At 33.1% G+C, this 20658-nt stretch overlaps 2 protein-coding genes across 2 annotated transcripts; one reads left to right on the top strand and one right to left on the bottom strand.

Annotated features, from left to right (window-relative positions):
- Positions 1-3550: 3550 nt before the first annotated feature.
- On the bottom strand, positions 3551-11700 carry LOC122610123 (formin-like protein 6). The gene is made up of 5 exons (XM_043783118.1): positions 11580-11700; positions 5791-7000; positions 5137-5336; positions 4802-5043; positions 3551-4711 (listed from the first exon to the last, which is right to left on the bottom strand). Exons 1-5 carry the CDS (start codon positions 11698-11700, stop codon positions 3926-3928), a joined length of 2559 nt encoding a protein of 852 aa, XP_043639053.1. The 3' UTR covers positions 3551-3925.
- Positions 11701-15717: 4017 nt separating this feature from the next.
- On the top strand, positions 15718-18590 carry LOC122610122. The gene is made up of 3 exons (XM_043783117.1): positions 15718-15868; positions 17336-18033; positions 18135-18590. Exons 1-3 carry the CDS (start codon positions 15718-15720, stop codon positions 18588-18590), a joined length of 1305 nt encoding a protein of 434 aa, XP_043639052.1.
- The last annotated feature ends 2068 nt before the right edge of the window (positions 18591-20658 follow it).

Raw genomic sequence — 20658 nt, 5'->3', positions numbered from 1 at the left:
CAACTCAATAATCTGAATTAGTCCTATTTAGTCAAAGAGCTCGATATCTGTCAGGATAATGGCTGCCATGTACTCAGTATAACTAGAAAGGGCGTGATTTAAAAGTAATCATATACAAGGCTGTAACGGTGAAGGGTGTAGTGCCAATCTTGTGGCAAATTGACAAGTTTTTAGCCAATCACAAGATGACATGTGACAATACCAAAAACTTACCAAAACTTACCAAAATTAAGGGTATAGGGAGCAAAAAAGTGTCGATCGGCTTCTTCTTTATCTTTAAAATAATAATAATAATACATCTATACTAAAAAATAATCTCCACCCATATATTCAACCCACCCACCCACCGCTGCCCTTCTCAATCTCTCCTAGTCTCTCGGTCTACATATATCTATATCAATATTTGTATATCTATATCTCATCTTTTATATCTATCTATTTCCAATTTATATCCAAAATCTATATCTCCATCCATCTAATCTATTCTATCTAATGGTTTGGCAGAAAAGGAGGTCTCCGGTGGTGGTGACGGCTGAAAAGGGGTGGCACGCCGGAGTTTATCCATCTCCTCCCCCAATTCGATTTCCGATATGTGTATGTGTGTGTACTGTGTGTGTGTGTATATATATATATATGTTTTTGATTTTTTTGAGGTTGTTTACCTCGATCCACACAAACCCAACGTTCACTTGCATCGGCCAAATGTGGCTGATTAAATGTGCCGATGAGCCGAGCCGATAGTTGCCGATACATATGCTATAGTTTTTCGGACTTGCCGACTTGCCGATGGACTTTGCCGACTACACCCTTGCTCCTAAGCTTCAAACTTCAATTGGAGGTGGTGGAGCCTTCAGGTAACATGCAATAACCTGGTTGTGGAACTTTGCTGTATAGATAAATAAAACGTTCACACACAGATTTTTTTCTTATAACCGTTTGAATAAAAGTATCCAACCGCAGTGGCAGATTTACGATTTCAATATATAGAGGTCCTTGAGACTTTGACTCGGTGACCTAGTAAAATGGGTCAGATCGGGTCACAAATGTAAACATCAGGAATTATATTAATTCGAGGGGTAGCCCGGCTAAAACAAGTAAAATTTCACATATTATAATTAAAACATATAAATTACTCCAAAAATGTGGCCACAACTCATAACAAACTAACTAAATACAATTAAATAAGGGTTATTTATATAAATGGTACATGGACTATATACCATGTTACTGATTACCTACCTACCGTTTAAAATTTACGTTAATCATACCCCAACTTGTCATCTATGCACTCAGATCATATCTGAACCTGACGGGTGTCAGTTTGACCCTTAAGTTGGGATATGACTATCGCAAATTTTAAACTATAGGTAGGTCAGTATTATGGTACATAGTTCAGATACCATTTATGTAATTAACCCTTATTATTATTATTATTATTATTATTATTATTATTATTATTATTATTATTATTATTATTATTATTATTATCAATGTTGTTTACACAAAGTATTATCTAAGAATAAATAATTTTAAAAGTTTATTGATATTTTTTTGTAAATATTTACTTTTATTTTATAAAAGAATACTTTATTTTTATAATTTATTTTATTAAAAGCTATTAATATATCAAATTATAGATCCATGATGATTTTAATTATTTATTTTCATTTTTATTTACTTTTTATATAAAAAGAAATAAGTAACTCGGAAGCAATAGTAAAGCATTAATAAATGTACTTGAAGTATTGAATGGATATCAGTATATCACCACATGGAGTTGATTAAATCCAATTTGAGTTAATTCAAACTTTGTATGGTAGTTGTACAAGTACTGATGCCATGCTAGAAATTAAGATGTTCTTTCCGGTTTACCCCTTCAAAACACAAAATTGAAAATAAAATAATAAAAGTTTTATAAAAATAAAAACTTTGTACTAAAAATGATCTTTTATAAAAATAAAATATTATTTTATTAAAAAAAGAAATTTTATAAATGATAATATTTTTTTAAAAACTTGAATTTATTGCTAAAAATAAATAAATATGAAAATATACAATTAAAATCACCATGGGTCTATAATTTGATATATTAATAGTTTTTAATAAAATACTTTTTTATAAAAATAAAGAATTCTTTTATAAAATAAAAGTAGATACTTACAAAAAATACCAAAAAACTTTTTAATTTGTTTCTTCCTAAATAATACTGTGTAATTAAAAAAAAATAACAACAACAACGTTAATAATAATAATAATAATAATAAGGTTAATTACATAAATGGTACCTAGATTATGCACAATATTACTGATTACTTACTTATAGTTTAAAATTTACGGTAGCCATACCCCAACTTAACGGCCAAATTGACGCCCGTCAGGTTCAGGTATCATCCGAGTGCATAAATGACAAGTTGGGGTATGATTAACGTAAATTTTAAACTATAGGTAAGTAATGAATAATATGGTGTATAGTCTAGGTACCATTATGTAATTAACTCATTAAATAAAGATGAACAAACAAATGTAAACTCTAGACTGCATAATAGAAATAAGGAAAACCACAACCACAAGCTGTGGTCTTGTAAAGTGTCAGGTCACCTTAAGATTCACAATCAAAGAACATTATCTCTATACATTACAGATTATATATCTACCTTCTATACTAAATACTCCAATACACATCAAAATAACTTTAAAAAACGCTCTTAAATCTCCTTACCATTTCATCAGTTATCAAACAGAATTAAAGGGTGGAAAGGGGATCAAAGCATTGGTAAAAAGTAATAACACCATCAGCATTCTACATTGGCTCATGACAGTTTTGGTCTTTATCAACTGAGTTTATTGTGTTTTAAGAGTCCAAGGGGGTTCCTTGTGAGTTTATAAGAGGGTTCATCAGATTTTTGATGTGGGCTTTGTAGATGATTAGATTTTACAAGGGTGGTCAATGACCCCCTTTACATATACATGGAACCGTCACTGTCCAGTGGAGATCCTTCAGATTATCGAAACTTGATTAGGATTAAAAAATATATACAGTTTGAATTGTAAGGATTTCTTACTTGATTACGTACCGAATACGTTCAATTATTTTTTCGGCTTAGAAAACAAGAGTACAATAAAAAAGGAAAAGCAGAGATAGCATATTTGAAAATGAGAAAGAATACATCTTTTACTTAAAGCACATTAGGAGTTCCTTCTACCACTCATCTATCCCTCTAGTGTTATACATTTTGCTTTCACTTATCTCTTTACTAAAGCAGAATCTGCAACTTTAGTGTACCCCCTTCCTTTTATGTGAAGCTTGTGTTTTCCATATATGTGTAGTCGACGGACACATTTCCATCGCCAACTTTATCAAGGTTTGTCGTACTAAAATCCAAGAATGATCTTATCTAAATTACATGTACAGTAAAAGACTAGATGCGACTAGATTAGACTTTAATGTTCCTAAACGCAAATACAAAACAACATATTGTGTTTGATGGAACACCCAACGTGTTTTATTTATATTTCCGGCAGCAGAGCCTAGTATAAGAATAACATCATTAAACAGAAGCGCATGTACTACAGGAAAAAAACTGCAAAAATTTTGGTACAACAAATTACTGTAAGAGAATTCAGAAAGGAGCACAAAAACATAAAAGAATTTACCTCTTGATGAAATTATGTTCTTCTAAAGCTCAAACTAAAGCATGATGCACGTAAATATAAATCCGTATACTTTCGTATGTAAACGAAGAAGACTAAGTGTAACTTTGTAATCTATACCTCATTCCAAGATCCTTGAAATCCAGTGTTTCGGACCTCCGAATACCTTCTTCATGTGAATTTGTAGCGCTTTCAGATATTTGATTTGTTTAAGTGTCTAATAAGAAGGTAAGTTTATATTTGTACATTATAAGATAAATTTCCCTGCCAGATCTTATCTTGGAGATGAATACGAGCTTTCTTCATCTGAACTACTACTATTATGACGCACATTATATCTGCTCATGACTGGTAATGGTGCAGAAGGAGGAACTCTAAAGGATCTAGCCGAACCCACCATTACTCTATCTTGCATTTGTCCAACTTCCTTGCATACATTATCCAATATGCCCAAAAAGTCTCTTACAATCATAAAGATTCTTAATGGATACACCCCCTCTTTCACATTATCACCATGAAAATATTCAGTCACCTCTTTAACAGCTGCTAACGCCTTCCTTTCATCAATCTTGATCTTTGCAAGTTCAACTTCTGCTTCTTTAACAAAAACTCTCATCGACCGATAAAAGTTTCCTTCAATTTCTTGTGTCCCAACTTCTGATCGAATTTTCTGCAACCCCATTTCAAGTTTTGATACGTAACCTCTAAGAACATCCGAGTCCATTCCCGCAGCTTTCTTCACATGACTTAATTCTCTGCTTAGTCCACTGACAATTTGCAGTCCTTGTTTCTTGAAAGTTCCTTCACTAAATGTAGGATATGACTCATTTTTGGAACTTGAATCGATGCCTTCCGATCTGATTATTTCTTGCACTACAAAATGAAGCAATGTGGTTTTTCCATCTGTTCCCTTTATATCCACTAGTTTTAAAAGGGTGTCTAGCTTAAAAGCTGTAGCTTCACCACGATTTGTCCCAACATTCATCCGGTTTCCTGCTCGTAAGACAGCTTCAAGGAGTTTAAGGAATAACCGGCTGCTCTTTAGTTCTTCACTTGCTGCCTGAAAGCAACTTATACGTAAATGTATATTCAAATACGAGGTACATGAATCTTAAAAATATTATACTATTAAACGATTTTTACACAATACCTCCAATGTCTGAAAACAAGACATCAAGTATTTCACTTCATTTTCAAAGTTTGCTCGGTAAAGCATGGCTTCAACTCTTTTGAATGCAAATGGAATATCAAGAATTGCCTTTAGAAATCTTTCAGCAGACCCTAATGTTGATAAATCACCTCTGAAATCTTTCAGTTTTATCTCTTCCTCTTTTGTAGGAGCCATTTTTACAAGTGTTTCCAAGAGTTCGGCACTTAAGCTATCTTGATGCCCTGTTGTCCGAAAATAATATGCAAAACGAAAAGCTTTTGTCAGGAAAATCCAATTTTCTTGACATAATACAAACAAATGAACTGTCAATTTACCTTCTAGAAGTGCTTTGGATACTTCTTCTTGTGTTACATTTAGTGCTCTCAAAAGAATGGCTATGTTTTGTGACTTCTTTGGATCCAAAACTCTAATCTCCTTCATTGACGGAGGCACAACCGATTTTTGTGTCTCTTCTTTTTTCGCTGAACCACCCGAATTGGTTCCAAAAAGAGACTCCATTATATCCTCATTCAGTCTACGAAAACACAAAAATGCATGCAAATTAGCACTGAAAACCTATGATTCATCTAATAAAGGATTAATCACACCAAAATATGTACCTTTTATTATCATACACTTTTTTACCATTATAAAGAACAAGCTTACATTTTCGGGCAATTCTATTAAAAATTATTGTGTTAAATTGAAGCATGTATTCACTTCTTTTACATTTCAACGCATGTATTCACTTCTTTTACATTTCAACGTAACCATGTTACAGTTTGTTGAGTGTGTATTTCAAATGTCTATAGCTCACGGCATTTATCGAAATCAAAACACGCCTTAAGGATTCAAGTATTGAGTACGTTTTAGCTCATTTGAAGGAACAAATAAACAATCACACTAATATTACCCCAGGTGAGTGTAAGGACCTCAAATTCAACTCTAAATCTTAACAGTAAAAAAAACAATGCTAAAAAAATACTTACTGAAATGAGCTAGATTTCAACTGGTCCCAAACGGTGGCCCGGTCTGAGGTAGCCCGGACTTTATCCCAATGCAGAGGCTTCAACTTGGGTTTGGAACCATCCCCATCATTCTCTTCAGCCTCCTCATTCTTAAACGACATCTTTTTCACCATTTTTGGAATCACTTTAGCAACAGGAGGAGTACTCATCAACTCCATTTTCCCAAATTGTTTATCTTTCCTCTTTCCCGAAAACCCCGCCGCCTTTTCCACCCCCATCAACGGCGGAGGCGGTGGTACCGGGATTTTCCCCTTTTCATTATTCAAACGTGTCATATCAGGCCCAGGAGGCGGGCCAGCAAATTTCGCCCTCCTGGGCCCAACCTCTTTCGCCGGAGAACTAGCGATCTCCGGCGAAGACGACACCGACAACCTCGATTTCGGCGACGGCGACGTCCTTTTCGAGTAAAGATTTCTTTTCAAAGAAAAACTTTTTAAAGAAAACCCATCATCAGTACTTGCTGTTGAACCATTTGGTGTATAAAAATCATGATAACTTTCTTCCTCTTCTTCCTCATCAGAAGAAGAGGACATCGCCGGCGGCACCACCGCCGCCGGCTTAGTTAACGGCGGAAGTGGCTGTAATTCTGGACTGGGTCTATATCTATCAGATCTTTTAATAGAATTTAACTTATTATAAGGTGACTCATTATGAGAATTTAAACTCATAGTATTTATAGATTCAGTTGATGGCTCAACTGTACCAATATATAAAAAATTTGATGGTGGCAAATTTACTGACGAATTTTGGTCAGTAAAACTGTTACTAAAATTTTTACTTGAATCCAGTAACTTGGGTTTTGACTTTCTTTTATATATGAAAAAAGCTAATGCAGAAAGCATACCAAGTGTTACTATTCCGACTGAAATAACAACTGCTATTTTCTTTCCGGGTTTTGCGCCGGTGGCTGGTTGGGGTGGAATTGGGACTGTGGCTGCGGCGGCTGTTGGTGGGGGTGGTGGTGGTGATGGGGTTTGTTGTCCATTTGGGGTTGCTTGAAAGAAAGGGTGGTCGGTGGTGGTGGATGGTGGTGGAGATGGTGGTGGTTGTGGTGGTGTAGTTGCTGGATATAATGGCTGGTGGAGGATTCTTCTCCGGTGAGTGGTGGTAGTGACTGGTGTGAAGAATGGAAAGATGATTAAGAAAATGATTAAATGATAATAATAATAATAATAATAATAATAATAATAATAATTGTTCTTATTATATGGTTTCATTGTGTTTGTTTCTTCATACAATTCATGTTTTTTTTTGCAAGTGTGTGTTTGTGTTTGTGTGTAAAATAGAGAAGGGAAGCTTCTGTAGTGTGCAAGATCTAGGATGCTTGTTGTTTTTTGTTTTTGTTTTATGTTAGTGGTTATCTTTGGAAATTTATTGAATGAATTAAATAATTAATTTGGTTTATTTTCTTTTTCTTTTTAATTTAACTTATTATAAAAGTAATAGTATATGTGATTAATCTAGTAAGTTTGAAATAAATGAAATGCTACAGTGACAGATTTATTATAAATAAATTTATATAAACTCATGTATTATTACCAATAAAATAAAAGGAGAGATTTAAAAAAGAAAAAATGATTTTACATGTGATTGGTCCATTTAATTTACCGTATGAATTTGTAAATGTTTATTTGTAATTAATAAGAAAAAACAATTTAACAAAATATAATTATTTTATTATATATAAATAGTTAAAATTAATTAGAATAAAAATTCATGAGAAATAAGAATGAACTTGATTCTAATCATTATTCTTCATTTTGGAAGAAATGATTAAAATGAAAGTGTTTTTATCTCTTTGATTACATTTTTTATGCAACCAAACAAAAGAAATTTTTCTTATTTTTTTCACCATTTTCATTTCATCTTATTAAACATCCTTTAAAGTATTGATGGTGTAATTCATCAAAGATATTTTGATCAATTCATATTTTTTTTATTTTTTAACTTTCAACATGATAATTTTTTTTATATATAGTTTACTATAGATGTGTGACTTATTTAGTAATTCTAAAAATATGTTTAAAAATTGAGTGTTTGATATGAGATTAATCCTTTTAAAAACAAATGTAATGGAAAATGAATCCAACTCATTTCGTGTTTAGTCTTACTCTCGATCTGTCGTGTTTAAACACCTGATTGTTAGGCATTCTTATAAGCCTAATAAATTATTTATATTTATTATTATCTTATTTAATTTTAAAAGGGGAAAGATGAACAATAGTGTGCTGCGAATCTTTCTTTCTTTGAAAGGGTTCTTTACTCTTTAAAGAAAATTGTTGGAAGGAAAATGGCGAATCATGACTACGACATAGTAAGCATGTTACCAAGAGGACCACAACAATGTGCTTTTCCCATTCAATTCTCTTATCTATCTATTCTCTCGTACTTCCTAGTTAGCTCAAGCTTGTAAGAGGTCTTGGGTTCAAAACTTGGGAAGTACATAGGAAGTCTTTCTATGAAGGTTTGGCTTAGATATACCCAGGTTCAAGTCTGAGGAGGCAGGGTTTACCCCTATTGATCGTCGTGCCTTAGGGCGGGTTAGTAGGGGGTTTTCCCCCCATCGGGTATTTGAAATAGACATTTCTACTTCATGGGAGCTCTCTAACGCTGACCCAGTTAAGACAACGTATGTTATACCTCCCGCTGTCGAATCGCGACACGAAATTCTCAAGCGAAATTCACCTTTCAAAAAAAATCTATCTATTCTCTCATAAATTGATGTACTCAACAAAAACATTTTTCTTATTAAAGCTACTAACTACATATAGACAAAACAACACAATATATCCGTATATTTGGGGTTGCAATTTGTTTACCGTAAGAAACTAAAAGCGTAAATACATGAGTTTTAAGTTATACGAGGGTTGGTGCCCTCACGTTGCGGCGGTTAAACGGTGATGATAATATAAAACAGTGGGGGAGGAATCGATATGAGTGTGTGTAAATAGGAAGGAGAGAAAGAAGTGACTGTGTATTAGATTTTGGTAGGGTGTTTGTCTGATTGTGTTTAGAGATATAGAATTTAAGATAATGTGTGAATTATGGGTAATATGGGGATATTGAAAAAATTGCTGAATTTTCTAATATAGGTAGTTCAATATGTTTTATAAGGGATTATAGATTAGGGAAAGATTAATTTTTTGTTTTACTATACTTTGTTTAATTAAGATATTTCTGTAATAGTTTAATAAACTTCCTTCCTGATCACATCAACATATAATCTGAACACAAACTTAATATCTCTTCAACTAATCTAACTATTTTAACTAGAGGTGCAAAAATAGGTTAATCGGTTCTGGTTTTTTTTTTAGTAACCGAAATCGGTTAATTTTTTTTAAAAAAATAATCGATTACGGTTAACCTATAACGGTTACTAACCGGTTAGTATACGAAAAAATCTTAACCGGGGTAACCGACTACGGATAAGAAAAACCGGTTAACCGAATAGGTTAACCTATTTTCGGTTGTTATTAACTGAAGCAAAAACCTATACATATTATTAATAATATATAAATATCCACTTACTTATTTAATAATATAAATAATATAAATATTATTAATAATATATAAGTTAACCGGTTATAGGTTAATATTATTGGAAAAACACCGGTTAATGGTTAACCGGTTAATAACTGATTATTTGTTTAAGTGATGATCGGTTACTAACCTATGGTTAATAATAACCTATAACCGGTACAGTACAAATCGGTTAGTAACCGGTTAGGTTAACCGGTTTTTAAACGGATCGGTTAGCTTAACCGGTTTTTTTGTGCACCTCTAATTTGAACATCTTATAAAGGGTTTTGTTAGTTCTTAGTGTTGTCATTAATTAAAAACTAATTGGTGTATTAAAATTTATACATTGCCGTTGAGAAATTTAAGATGTGATTTTTAAAATATATTGTAATAGTTTTTAAACGTATAATAGGTTGTAAGCTCTTATTATCATTTTTCAATAAAAAGAATACATGTTTTGGCTTATCACTCAATCCAAATTTGTGTATTTGAAAAAATTAAAAAAAAAAAATGAAAGAAAAAAAGTCAAAAAACATGTTCGATTTCTTTTAATATATTTAGAAAAACAAAATAAATATAGAAAGTCAATAGATGTCCCCATTTACTGTTGACTTTATTAGAAAAGTTAACAACTTAACATATTAACGTATTAAGGGAGAGGGAGCCGGAGAGTTCAACTCTCTCAACCCTCAATTTTATCCAATCAAATTACTTCACCTTATTTTAACCCTCCAACCATTTTTCAATATTTTTTAGTGGCATCCGAAACTCTCAGCCTTTTCTTCACATTTTAATAATTTATCCTTAACTTTATAAACTTTACATAACTAACCCTTTTTAATTTATAACTTTTATTAATAGCCAAATATTACATAACACTTAAAAACATTACATTTTAAAAGTAAAAACACACACGTACGTAATAAAAACACACAATGCATAACTTAAAAAAAACATAACTACTCTTGATTCTCATCATCGTTGATTGACATATTTCCTAATCCACGGTACGCGCGTTCGTTGAGTCACCACTTGTCGTGTTCCGAGCATTTGACTTCATCTGTTGTTTTGTCTTCCCCGCAATTGTCGTGGTACGATTCGGCCCAAGTGCATTGGTCACCCAACGTGTGACCCGCCTGAAAAACATCATTGACCACCCCCTTCACCCTCTTGATCTCATCCTGCATAAACAAAGAATATGTCTCTTCGTGTTTCAAGACCTTGCGGCCTGGTGCTTCAATAATAGCAACATGTTGCTCGCATTGTCGTCTTTTCTTGCGTAGGTAACCCAGGACCCTGGAGAGATCAGTTTGAAGGAGGGTGTCCTCTTTGATATCAGCCATGATTCGTGTTTTCATCTCATCTTCGGTCAGATGAGGTCGGTGACCATTGTGTTTTGATGATGAGGACGCCATTTGGTTAAAATGAGTGAGTGACTTTGTGAAAGAATGAAATTTAGAGTTGATGATGAATCTAAATTGTGTTGTAAGTTTCTATTTATAGAGTGACAATCCAGGTAGCCGTTCAGGGACTATAAGTGTAAATGTTTTTGAATTTTTGGTCGTTTAAGGGGCTAAAAGTGTAAATATTTTGAATTCAAACGTTAGAGGGACTGAAAGTGTAAATATTTTGAATTTTGAACGTTGGAGGAGCGTCTTTGAAATCTACCTATAAATACTGGGACCTTATAAAAGATTTCAGATCAAAACTCAAACTTCTATATATCTGAAATGGCTTCTTCATCAAATGCCCCATACTGAAAACCACCAATAACTGTCGATCAAGTGAATGACAGTATCATGGCTGATATCCTCGACCACCGAATGTTCAAAGAGGAACTTGTTGCCGTTGGTCGAAAACTAAAGGCGAAGAGGCAATGGTGTAAAAAAGAAATCGATTATATATAAACCGGGCATTGTACTAATCTTGAGTGTCAATACTTTACTTATTTGCAGGGTAAGATCGACAAGATTGAAAAAACTATGGAAGAACTTGCTGATGCGGTCATCCACTTGAACCATTTGATCATAAATGCCGAAACAGTTTACGAACAAAAAAAAATAAGTGTTCAATATGTTGTAATGTTAAGTACTTTTAATTATGTTGTAATGTACTCTTTTAAATAATAAAATGTCATTTTAAGAATTTATATGAAGTTTGTGTTGTGTTTTTAGAAGTTTAAATGGGTAAAATATATAAGAAAATAAAAAAAATAAAGAAGTTTCATATACTTGCCACTTCTGGCCCCTGGCTTCCTCTTGCTTCTCCTCCTAGTCCTTCAACGGTCAAAAGAAGTTTCACCAACTTATCACTTCTGGCCCCTTTCTTCTCCAACTCTCGGCGAGCTCCCATCTCGCCTGACCCAGCTCGCGCTCAACTCGCCGGACTTGCAGCCGAAGCTCTCCGGCTCTCTCACAACTCGCCCCCATCTCCCTCAACCCTCTCCTTCGGCTCCCTCCCCCTAACATACACATTTTGTTCTATGATTTAGTTTTCCAATCCTTGAGCAGTAGCCTCGTAAATTATTAAACTATAAGTATTTTTTAATACGAATTCACACACGATTTATTCTGCTCATTTTTATCAAGATAAAAGCTTTCATTAGGATGAGTGGTCTTGCGAAAAAGATGGTTATCTTATGGGAGAAGGGAATATTCTCTATTTTTATGTAGTTTTGGGACCTCAAAGGCTCAAACTCCTAGTTTATTCATTATCGAAAATTCTTTTCATTTTGTACAACATAGATATAGGCTGCTTACCATCATTAAAAAGCCTAATACAAATTAATTGATTGTTAAATGTCGTAATCAATTGGCTAAATAGTCTGGATCAGAGAAAGTTTAGATGAATTACAAATGAGTATAAATGTTTTACTTTTATCCATACATTAGTACCTTTTAATCGTACATCACTAAACATAACTAAACTGTTTCATATTATTGTACAGTACAACACCTTAAAGTATGTTTGGTGATGTAAGATTTTAAAATTGTTGGTGTACGATAATCAACCTAGCTTTATTTTTGTGTTCTATTTCATTCGTTGAGCCTCTTGAAGGAGTCAATTAATAGATATGTTATTTGTAGACTTATATTACTCCGTATATCTTAAAGGGGGATCTTAAAACTATAAGTTTGTAACTTTGTATCATGAAATTAAATATCCGAATTACTATTTTGCCTCAAATTTGTAAGTCAAAACTACAAAAAAAATCGAAGAGAGTGTACGATTTGTTAATGTTTTTGGTTTTCCTTTTATCAATTGATTCTCTATTTTTGTGGGACAAAGCCACGTCGTAATGGGCATTTCTTCTCTTTTGTTTTCACTCACTTTTTTCTCCCTAAAAGTATCCGAGATGCTATGGACCTTACCAAGTCCATAAACCTTAACATATTGTACCACATCAAGTTTAAACAAACTGATACTTTCTAATTTTCTAAAAAAACTTACATTTTAATTTTATAAACCTTTTCAAAAGTTTATAACTAAACCCCACTTAATTATTCTCGAATCATGTCTAGCTACATTATGCACGTTGGTAGCTCATTATATAATTCGTCAACGAGCATGGTTGGCTAACTGGTTGGTTGATTGTGGCCGGCTTTCGGTATTGTATAGTAGTCGATGTCGGTGATGTTAGAATTGAAATGAGTGACAGTTTATAATATAAACTAATTTAATTTGGTTTAATTAGTTTTTATTTTATTTGGCCTGGTCAAACATATGATATTTATATATATATATATATATATTATCATAAGATTCTTTATTTAATTTAATTACTGATATATACTTTGGAATAATTAAAATAATCAGTTTGCTATATTTAAAAGTTTAAATTTGTAGACAAATAACCAAATATTTTAATTTATAATGTATATATAGATAATTTCTCATCCAACGAATATGTATGATGAACATTTTTAAGGCAACTTGTAAGCAAGTGGAAAAAGGAGGCATAATGCAACTACGTAATGCGAAAACATGATTACATTGAATTTTAATAGCCAAAAGCCAAAGTGTAATGAGTTGAAGGTATTGCGTAAAGGTCTCTAATACATGTGAAATCATGTTTTAGTAATATTTAAGAATACACAACTATAATTATTTGAATCATTCATGTCCTATTGAAATTATTAATGTCTTTTTTTGTTTATTATAAAAACAGAATATATTGAATTTGCAAATAAACTTTCAAAGACAAGCCAGCAATCGATAGTTTTTCTAAGACTAAGATATAATTTTATAACTCATCTATACTCCTTTATAAAAATTATAAGGATGATGTTGAAACTTTAGAATTTTTAAGACATAAAAAATTACCAACTTACCCTTCTCATTAAAACAAAACACAAATATCTCAATTATCATTTTTTTTCTATCAAAATAGTACACACACAAAATATTCTCTCTTTCTATATACCAAAACAACATGCACCCCTTATTTTCGTCAATAACCACCGCTGTCGTCCATCATCACTAACACCTCAACTAGATGACTACCATCGTCCATGATATCCGTCGCAACGCGCAGATACCATGCTCGTTAATTTTTAAAAAAGAACCCGTACATAAGATTAAATCTCACAACTTCGTCCTCAATAGTTTGCACAACTTCATCTAACTTAATACTTAATAGTTTGCATACAAGTTTACCATATTTCCTTTTGTCAGCAAAAACATAAAAGCATCGCCAATGGTAACTTTTTAAAAAGTTTTACTTTTAATCAAAAACTTTCTATAAAAAAAATTTTATTAAGTTTTTCCTCCAATAATAAAACCTTGGAAAAAGTCTTTAAAATATTTTTTAATAATATAGTCTAAAAGAAAGATAATGTTTATCTCCTCCAAAAACTTGAAATTTTTTAAGTCATAAATGTTTTTTAACTTCAATGGATTAAAGCTTTCTCAAAAACTTGATGTAGTAATAAAAAGTTTTTATCTACCATTCAATTTGAAAGATAGCTTTTTGAAAGTCTTTTGCAAATTTAATATATCAATTTAAATAGAAAAAATTATATATATCTCTATCTATATAATTATTAAAACAGTATTAACGCCCTCTTCAACTTAAAGATGTATTAAAACTAGGCCACGTGAGATTGAATCCAACGTGGTGTCTTCAAAATTTTTCTACAATATTTATTTTAACTCTACGCGCGGACCTTAAAGTCCACCCGCTTATCTCTAACGACCCACAAGCTTTTTAACCCTAAACCCCCTCTTCTTTGATTACTAGATCCTGTAGAATTGTAAAAAACCAAACCCTTCTTTGAAGTTGTTGGAATATGTTGTTTCTTCTAAGGTATGAAGGTTCCAGGTTCCTCTTTGTTTAACTTTATTAATATGTGGTTATGTGTTTAATTCATTATTAGATTTATTACTTGCTTCCCAATTCCAAAATAACCCTTTCACCAGCCTTTTGTTATGCAATTCATAACCCTAATTACTCTGCCAGGAGATTATGTATACTATTGCTCGCATTTGTTAGGTATATGTGGAATAACATTCAACTATTCAAGCATAGTGGTGTAATTGCTTTCATTCTATTTGCAACAATGTATGGTATAGCTCAAAAAATAATGTAAATTATGTTAATCAACTTCTGCATAGTTGATTAGTTTTCCCATTTTGTGTTAAGAATGTTTATGAGTAGTTACTGCTATGGAGACTTATGCCTTCACTTGGATTTGCAAAAGTGAAATCAGAAGAGATTTTTGGGTCTTCTGAAATACACAATGTGGGTAACCACTACATTTTTTCGTTTTTTTGGTAATTGACGACATCCATGGTTGACATGATGTTGTAAATCAAGTTATTTATTTCTTGACTGAATTATTGTTTTTTTTATCGGAAACTGTGTAGCTTGAGTTATACATATAACTTTTCATACACTTCATATAAGTAATTCACTAAATAATCAAATTCTAATGAATCATTGTCACCGGCTACATCAAACTCGAAAAGTAGATGCATTTTAGGAAATTGGTCTCATTTTGATTGATTAAATAGGACATATGTGTTAATATACCAACATTGGAAGATCACATCTTCCAATTTTTAGGCGACCGTGATTATACCTATTTATTTTCCTCGAGATTCCTTCACTCCAGTTGACTGGAGCACTTTATATGGGGAACAAGTCTATCCGGCCATCCTCATGATTGATAGAAAGGTGAACTTTAAGCCTCTAATATATCATACTAAAGTCGTATAATTAGGACTTTGATATGGGTTTATTATGTTTATAGTTACAGAGGTTATGTTTTTTTAAGGTTTTTTTCGTTCTTCTTTAGCACGTAGGACTCTTTCTACACATTTATTAACTCTTTTATCATTTCACTCATAAGATATAGCAATTTTATAGGTATGTATTGTTATGGAACAAATGCTTCGGTTGCTCCATGGAGAGTAGTGGACAAGTTAGCGGATGACCTAAATGGTAGAATCAAATTGGAAGATACTGGATTTGACTGGAAAATTCTTGGTCCTGATATTCAGGGGGTACATGTTGTGGATGGTACAATTACACCAAATTTCTAACACGTTATTGAAAATCATAGATAGAAATTAGAATATACATTTTATTTTATATTTTAATCTTTTAGACAGTAAAATGTGTGCGACTTATTCCTATCACAAGTATCATAAACTTTGTATAGTTTGTTGCATATGAATAGGAAGCTACTAAAGATGGTTTTGTGATTTATTTGCGTTTTAGGAAACCCTTGCATACAAAGTGCAGTTTTGACATGTGTTTTGGTTATGCGTTTGATTACAATGTTAATTTATCATAGTTTTCACGAATCTGAATACTGGGGTTGCCTCATTTGTGATTCGATAAATCATCACCTTTTAATTTGTGAACTCTTTTGTTTTTTACAAACCTATTTATGGAGTTCAAATTATAATTCAAATATCTATAAAAATATCTTCTCTTTTACCAATGTTTCGTTATTGTGCGGTGTTTTAAACAACTTGCACATCGCGCGGGTCAAAAACTTAGTATATCTATATAATTATAAAAACAGTAGTTAACCGGAGAATTCTAGAGTCTCCCCGAATTATTAAAACCCTTGTTTTATTTATACATATTACAAATAAAGTTTACTGATTTATATTTATTTGTAATTTTACATTTAAAAAATACTAGAGTTATAAACAAAATTTCACTAGTTTACTTTGTTAGTATAGATTCTATTGATGTTTTGTGTTTTACATGGATTAGTACACCTTTTTAGTGTATAGATTTGTTTGTAAGTCTAATATTGTTATTTACATTTTGAATTTACAAGATTCTCTAAACTTTATCTAGAAAATGCCTTAAATAGTTCGTGTACGAATTTGATACATGTATAAATATAATTTAATTACTCGGTACTATTTAATGAACTATTTGATATGAGATATTAATCGAATATTTTAGTATCAAGTTCGATCTAGTCTCCCCCACCCGCAACTGTGCACTTGTTACTTATAAGTTATAACTTATTAGGCCCGTCCTTATAGGACGTTTTTCCGGCGTCCGACGCGCGGCGTGGTGTCGTCGATATTAGCATCATTGCGTCTTGGCTTGCGTCTTGTGTGTTTCTCCCAATTCTAGACGAGTGACAATGTGTGTGTGGGTCCCGAAATATGGGTAGCCGTTGCCAAAATAAATAAATAAAAACATTTTTTAAACCAAATTTTAAAACCAACGGCTAGTTGGTTCAATTTTTATTTTTTTTTAATTTCTTTCTCCTATTTAAACCTCATTTATACTACCATTTCAAAACACAACAATATAAACATATCCGTTCTTATAACTTTTAAAGCATTTCCATCACACACTACTACCAAAAATGTCTGGTTCATCATCATCATCCTCTAGTGACGATTGCGAATCAACCGATTACGAAGTAATCAATAATGTTGTTACGCAAATGAATGTTGTTTTCAATCCCCAAGCCATAGGTGCGTGTCTTAACGTACGTTATCTTTTACGAAGAAGAAAACCAACACCAAGAAGCGTCAAGTTCTTCAAGACCCAAGTTTACTAGTAGGGTGATCTCGCGAGATCACGTGGCTGCCGCAAAGCTTTTATACGATCATTACTTTGCGCCAGAACCAACTTACCCACCTGATATGTTTCGTAGAAGGTTCCGAATGCGAAAGGAAATGTTTCTGCGCATAGTGCGAAACATAAACTCCTTTGAAAGCAGTGAACCGCTACCGAAACACTTTCAGTTCTTCCACAAAGGCGCGACAGATGCTACTGGTCGTCCCGGTTTCAACTTTTTCCAAAAATGTACTTCTGCTATACGCCAGTTAGCGTATAGTTTTAAGGCTGATGCTTTAGATGGGTACTTGCAGATGGCTCAAGATACGGGCTACCAGTGTTTAGACGCTTTCTGCAAATGTGTGATACACCTGTATCAACACGAGTACTTGAGAAGGCCAACGGAAGCAGATATCGAGCGGTTCACTGCCATACATGAGCAGGTTCATGGTTTTCTGGGAATGCTTGGTAGCATAGATTGCATGCATTGGGGTTGGAGGAACTATCTAGTGGCATGGCAAGGGCAGTACACCCGAGGCGATAAGGGACATCCACCAATCATGCTTGAAGCGGTTGCTTCATATGATTTCTGGGAATGCTTCATAAGGGACATCCACCAATCTGGCATGCCTACTTTGGCCCTGCTGGTTCGAACAACGACATCAACGTCCTCAACGAGTCAGATTTGTTCGTCGATTTGCTACAAGACAGGGTTCCTAAAGTAGAGTTTTCGGTTAATGGGGAGCAGTTTACAAAGGGATATTACCTAGCAGATGGTATTTATCCAGAATGGGCTACTCTTGTTAAGTCATTCAAGTGCCCGATGGACCCGAAAACCACCAAGTTCAAAAGATACCAAGAAGCTGCAAGAAAGGATGTCGAGCGAGCATTTGGGGTTCTTCAAGGTCGTTGGCAGATTATTGAACAATATACGCGGCCATACAGTACCAACAAGATAAAACGGATCATGTTATGTTGTGTGATTCTGCACAACATGATCGTTGAAGATAACGGGCGTGCAATTACAGAGTTTGAAGAAGAGTTGATAGCTAATAATACACTCCCAACCCGTACGTGGACTGAAAGATGTTCAACGCAGCTTCGTATGTACGGGGAGCTTCGCGATAGAATGGCTCACCATCAACTCCGCAATGCTCTGATCGAACATGTTTGGAACCTCCCGGAACACGGCCGTCAATGTTGATGTCTAGTTTTTAATTTGCTAATAATGTCGTTTTTCATAATTTATTTACTTTATGTTTTTTAGTGTAATGTTTAATTTTATAATAAATGTAATGTGTTTGTTTTAATAATAAAATGTGTTTTATTAATTTTGTGTAAAAGAAAAATGGAATAATTAAATAATGGACGAATAGTGAAAGAAGTGGGTAGTATAAGGAGGGGAATGTTCTTGGGGTGTTCTTGGAGAGAGAAAGCTGATGAATAGTGGAAGAAGCGGGGAAGAAGCGGCTCCTATAAGGAGAGGCATTAGCATGACTAAAATACGCATAGAATACTAAGGGGCAAGGGTGTAGTCGGCAAAAACTATCGACTAAATCAGCACATTGGCAACACTATAGCACGTGAATCGACAAGTTTTGACAAGCAAGATCGGCTAGTTTTGGCCGATGCAAATGAATGTTGGGAGTGTATGAAAGTGACCGTTTATTTTTTGTTTTTTGTGAAAAAGAAAATTTTGGCTAGTTTTGGCAATTTGGCAAAAATTGACATTATAGCATATGTTAATTGGCAAGATTTGGCTAGTTTTTGACAAAAAATTACTTGGACACGTGGCATGCTCTTATTGGCTGAAAAGTTGTCAAAACTTGTCAACTTGCTACAAGATTGACACTACACCCTTGGCCCTAATACTCAATACAACACAACTAACAATTAATACATTCATAATTAAGAGATAAGAAGTATGATTTAAAGTATATATTTATTTCTCATGTTTTTATGTTATTGTAAAAAAAAACTACCTAAAGTATACTTATAAGGAAGCAAAATGATAAATTCTCAATTTCCTAATAATCTTAATTTCTAATGTCATGTGTAAATGTCAATTAAGTGTGATACACCAACTTTTTCTCCTAATCATTTTACTTAATGCCATAATTACATTGTAAATAAGATTATCAGGAAACTTTCTTAGAAAGATATATCAATTTCCCGTTAAAAGTAAGTCCTAACAAACAATAAAATCTCCAATGAAGTGCCGAGGTCTTAATTATCACGTATAAGACATAACTATTAATAAACCAACATCATCATCATCACAATAATTATCATCGATCACCATCTGTTACAACAACGTCCATCCTCATACTTAATCGTGGCACTGTTAAGTTGGTGTTAATAACCTATCGCATAGACTAATTAGGGTTGTATTTGAATTTATAAATTACGAGAGTAAGTACCCGCGTGTTGCGGCGGTAAGATGGTGGGGTGATAGTTAGGTCAGAGAGTGTGATAGTCAAATGCCTACGGTCTCCGCCCTCCGCCCTCGGATTTAAAAATTCGTCGAAAGTATATCGAATGACATCTCTAATGAAAGAGCATGAAATTTTAAGAACACCCACACAATTTTTATAATTTATCGACGTATGATTTTTGAGATAAAAGATTTTGAATGAATTGGAGGAATAAATGATTTATGGAGGAGAGAAAAAAAAGATGATTGGTTGAAATTTGAGGAGAGCAAAAGGGTATTATGGTTATTTTAGATAAATATAGAATAGATGAGAGGGGTATTTCGGGAATATACTTAAAATCAATATTGAGAATTTCAACTCAATGTTGAAAATCTGGAAGAAAACTGCTTTATAATATAGTATAGATTATCTGACAGGAAAAAGAAAAGTGCATTCAGAATACGGTAAAACAACTCATGAACATGTGAGATAATGATGGTTTATAGTGCATGTGTTTTTGCATCTTTTCTTTAGCAGAGACCCATTCTATGCATGTATTGTATATATAAATGTATAATCCTTTATATTTTAATCAATGTAACAAAGGGTGAGATTGGTTTTATGTGCTCGATAACAAGGGGGAGGGAGGTGAAAGGTTCAACCCTCTCATTTCCTTTCAAATACCCAATCAAATTACTCAAAAACTACATAAATGTAAAGATTAAATCACCTACACCTACATATAGTGGTTAACATACTAAGATAGTAAGATTTTAACAAAAAGTTTAGCTCAAATTATATGATCAACCCTCCAACCTTTTTTCAACCTTTTTTAGTGGCAATCGAAACTCTTAACCT

Source organism: Erigeron canadensis, chromosome 8, assembly GCF_010389155.1.
Source record: "Erigeron canadensis isolate Cc75 chromosome 8, C_canadensis_v1, whole genome shotgun sequence".
Classification (NCBI taxonomy): domain Eukaryota; kingdom Viridiplantae; phylum Streptophyta; class Magnoliopsida; order Asterales; family Asteraceae; genus Erigeron; species Erigeron canadensis.
The sequence above is the reverse complement of the archived record's forward strand: the minus strand, read 5'-3'. Positions and strand labels throughout refer to the sequence as shown.

Coding starts and splice junctions, on each gene's coding strand:
- LOC122610123 (XM_043783118.1), bottom strand. CDS start 11,700: ATGGGAGCTCGCCGAGAGTTGGAGAAGAAAGGGGCCAGAAGTGATAAG. Junction 7,001..11,579: donor CCAGGGGCCAGAAGTGGCAA/GTATATGAAACT, acceptor ATTATTATTATT/ATTATTATTATTATCATTTA. Junction 5,337..5,790: donor TTGAAATCTAGCTCATTTCA/GTAAGTATTTTT, acceptor GTGTTTTCGTAG/ACTGAATGAGGATATAATGG.
- LOC122610122 (XM_043783117.1), top strand. CDS start 15,718: ATGTATTGTTATGGAACAAATGCTTCGGTTGCTCCATGGAGAGTAGTG. Junction 15,869..17,335: donor GGGGGTACATGTTGTGGATG/GTACAATTACAC, acceptor TCTTTTACGAAG/AAGAAAACCAACACCAAGAA. Junction 18,034..18,134: donor TGCCTACTTTGGCCCTGCTG/GTTCGAACAACG, acceptor AATGGGGAGCAG/TTTACAAAGGGATATTACCT.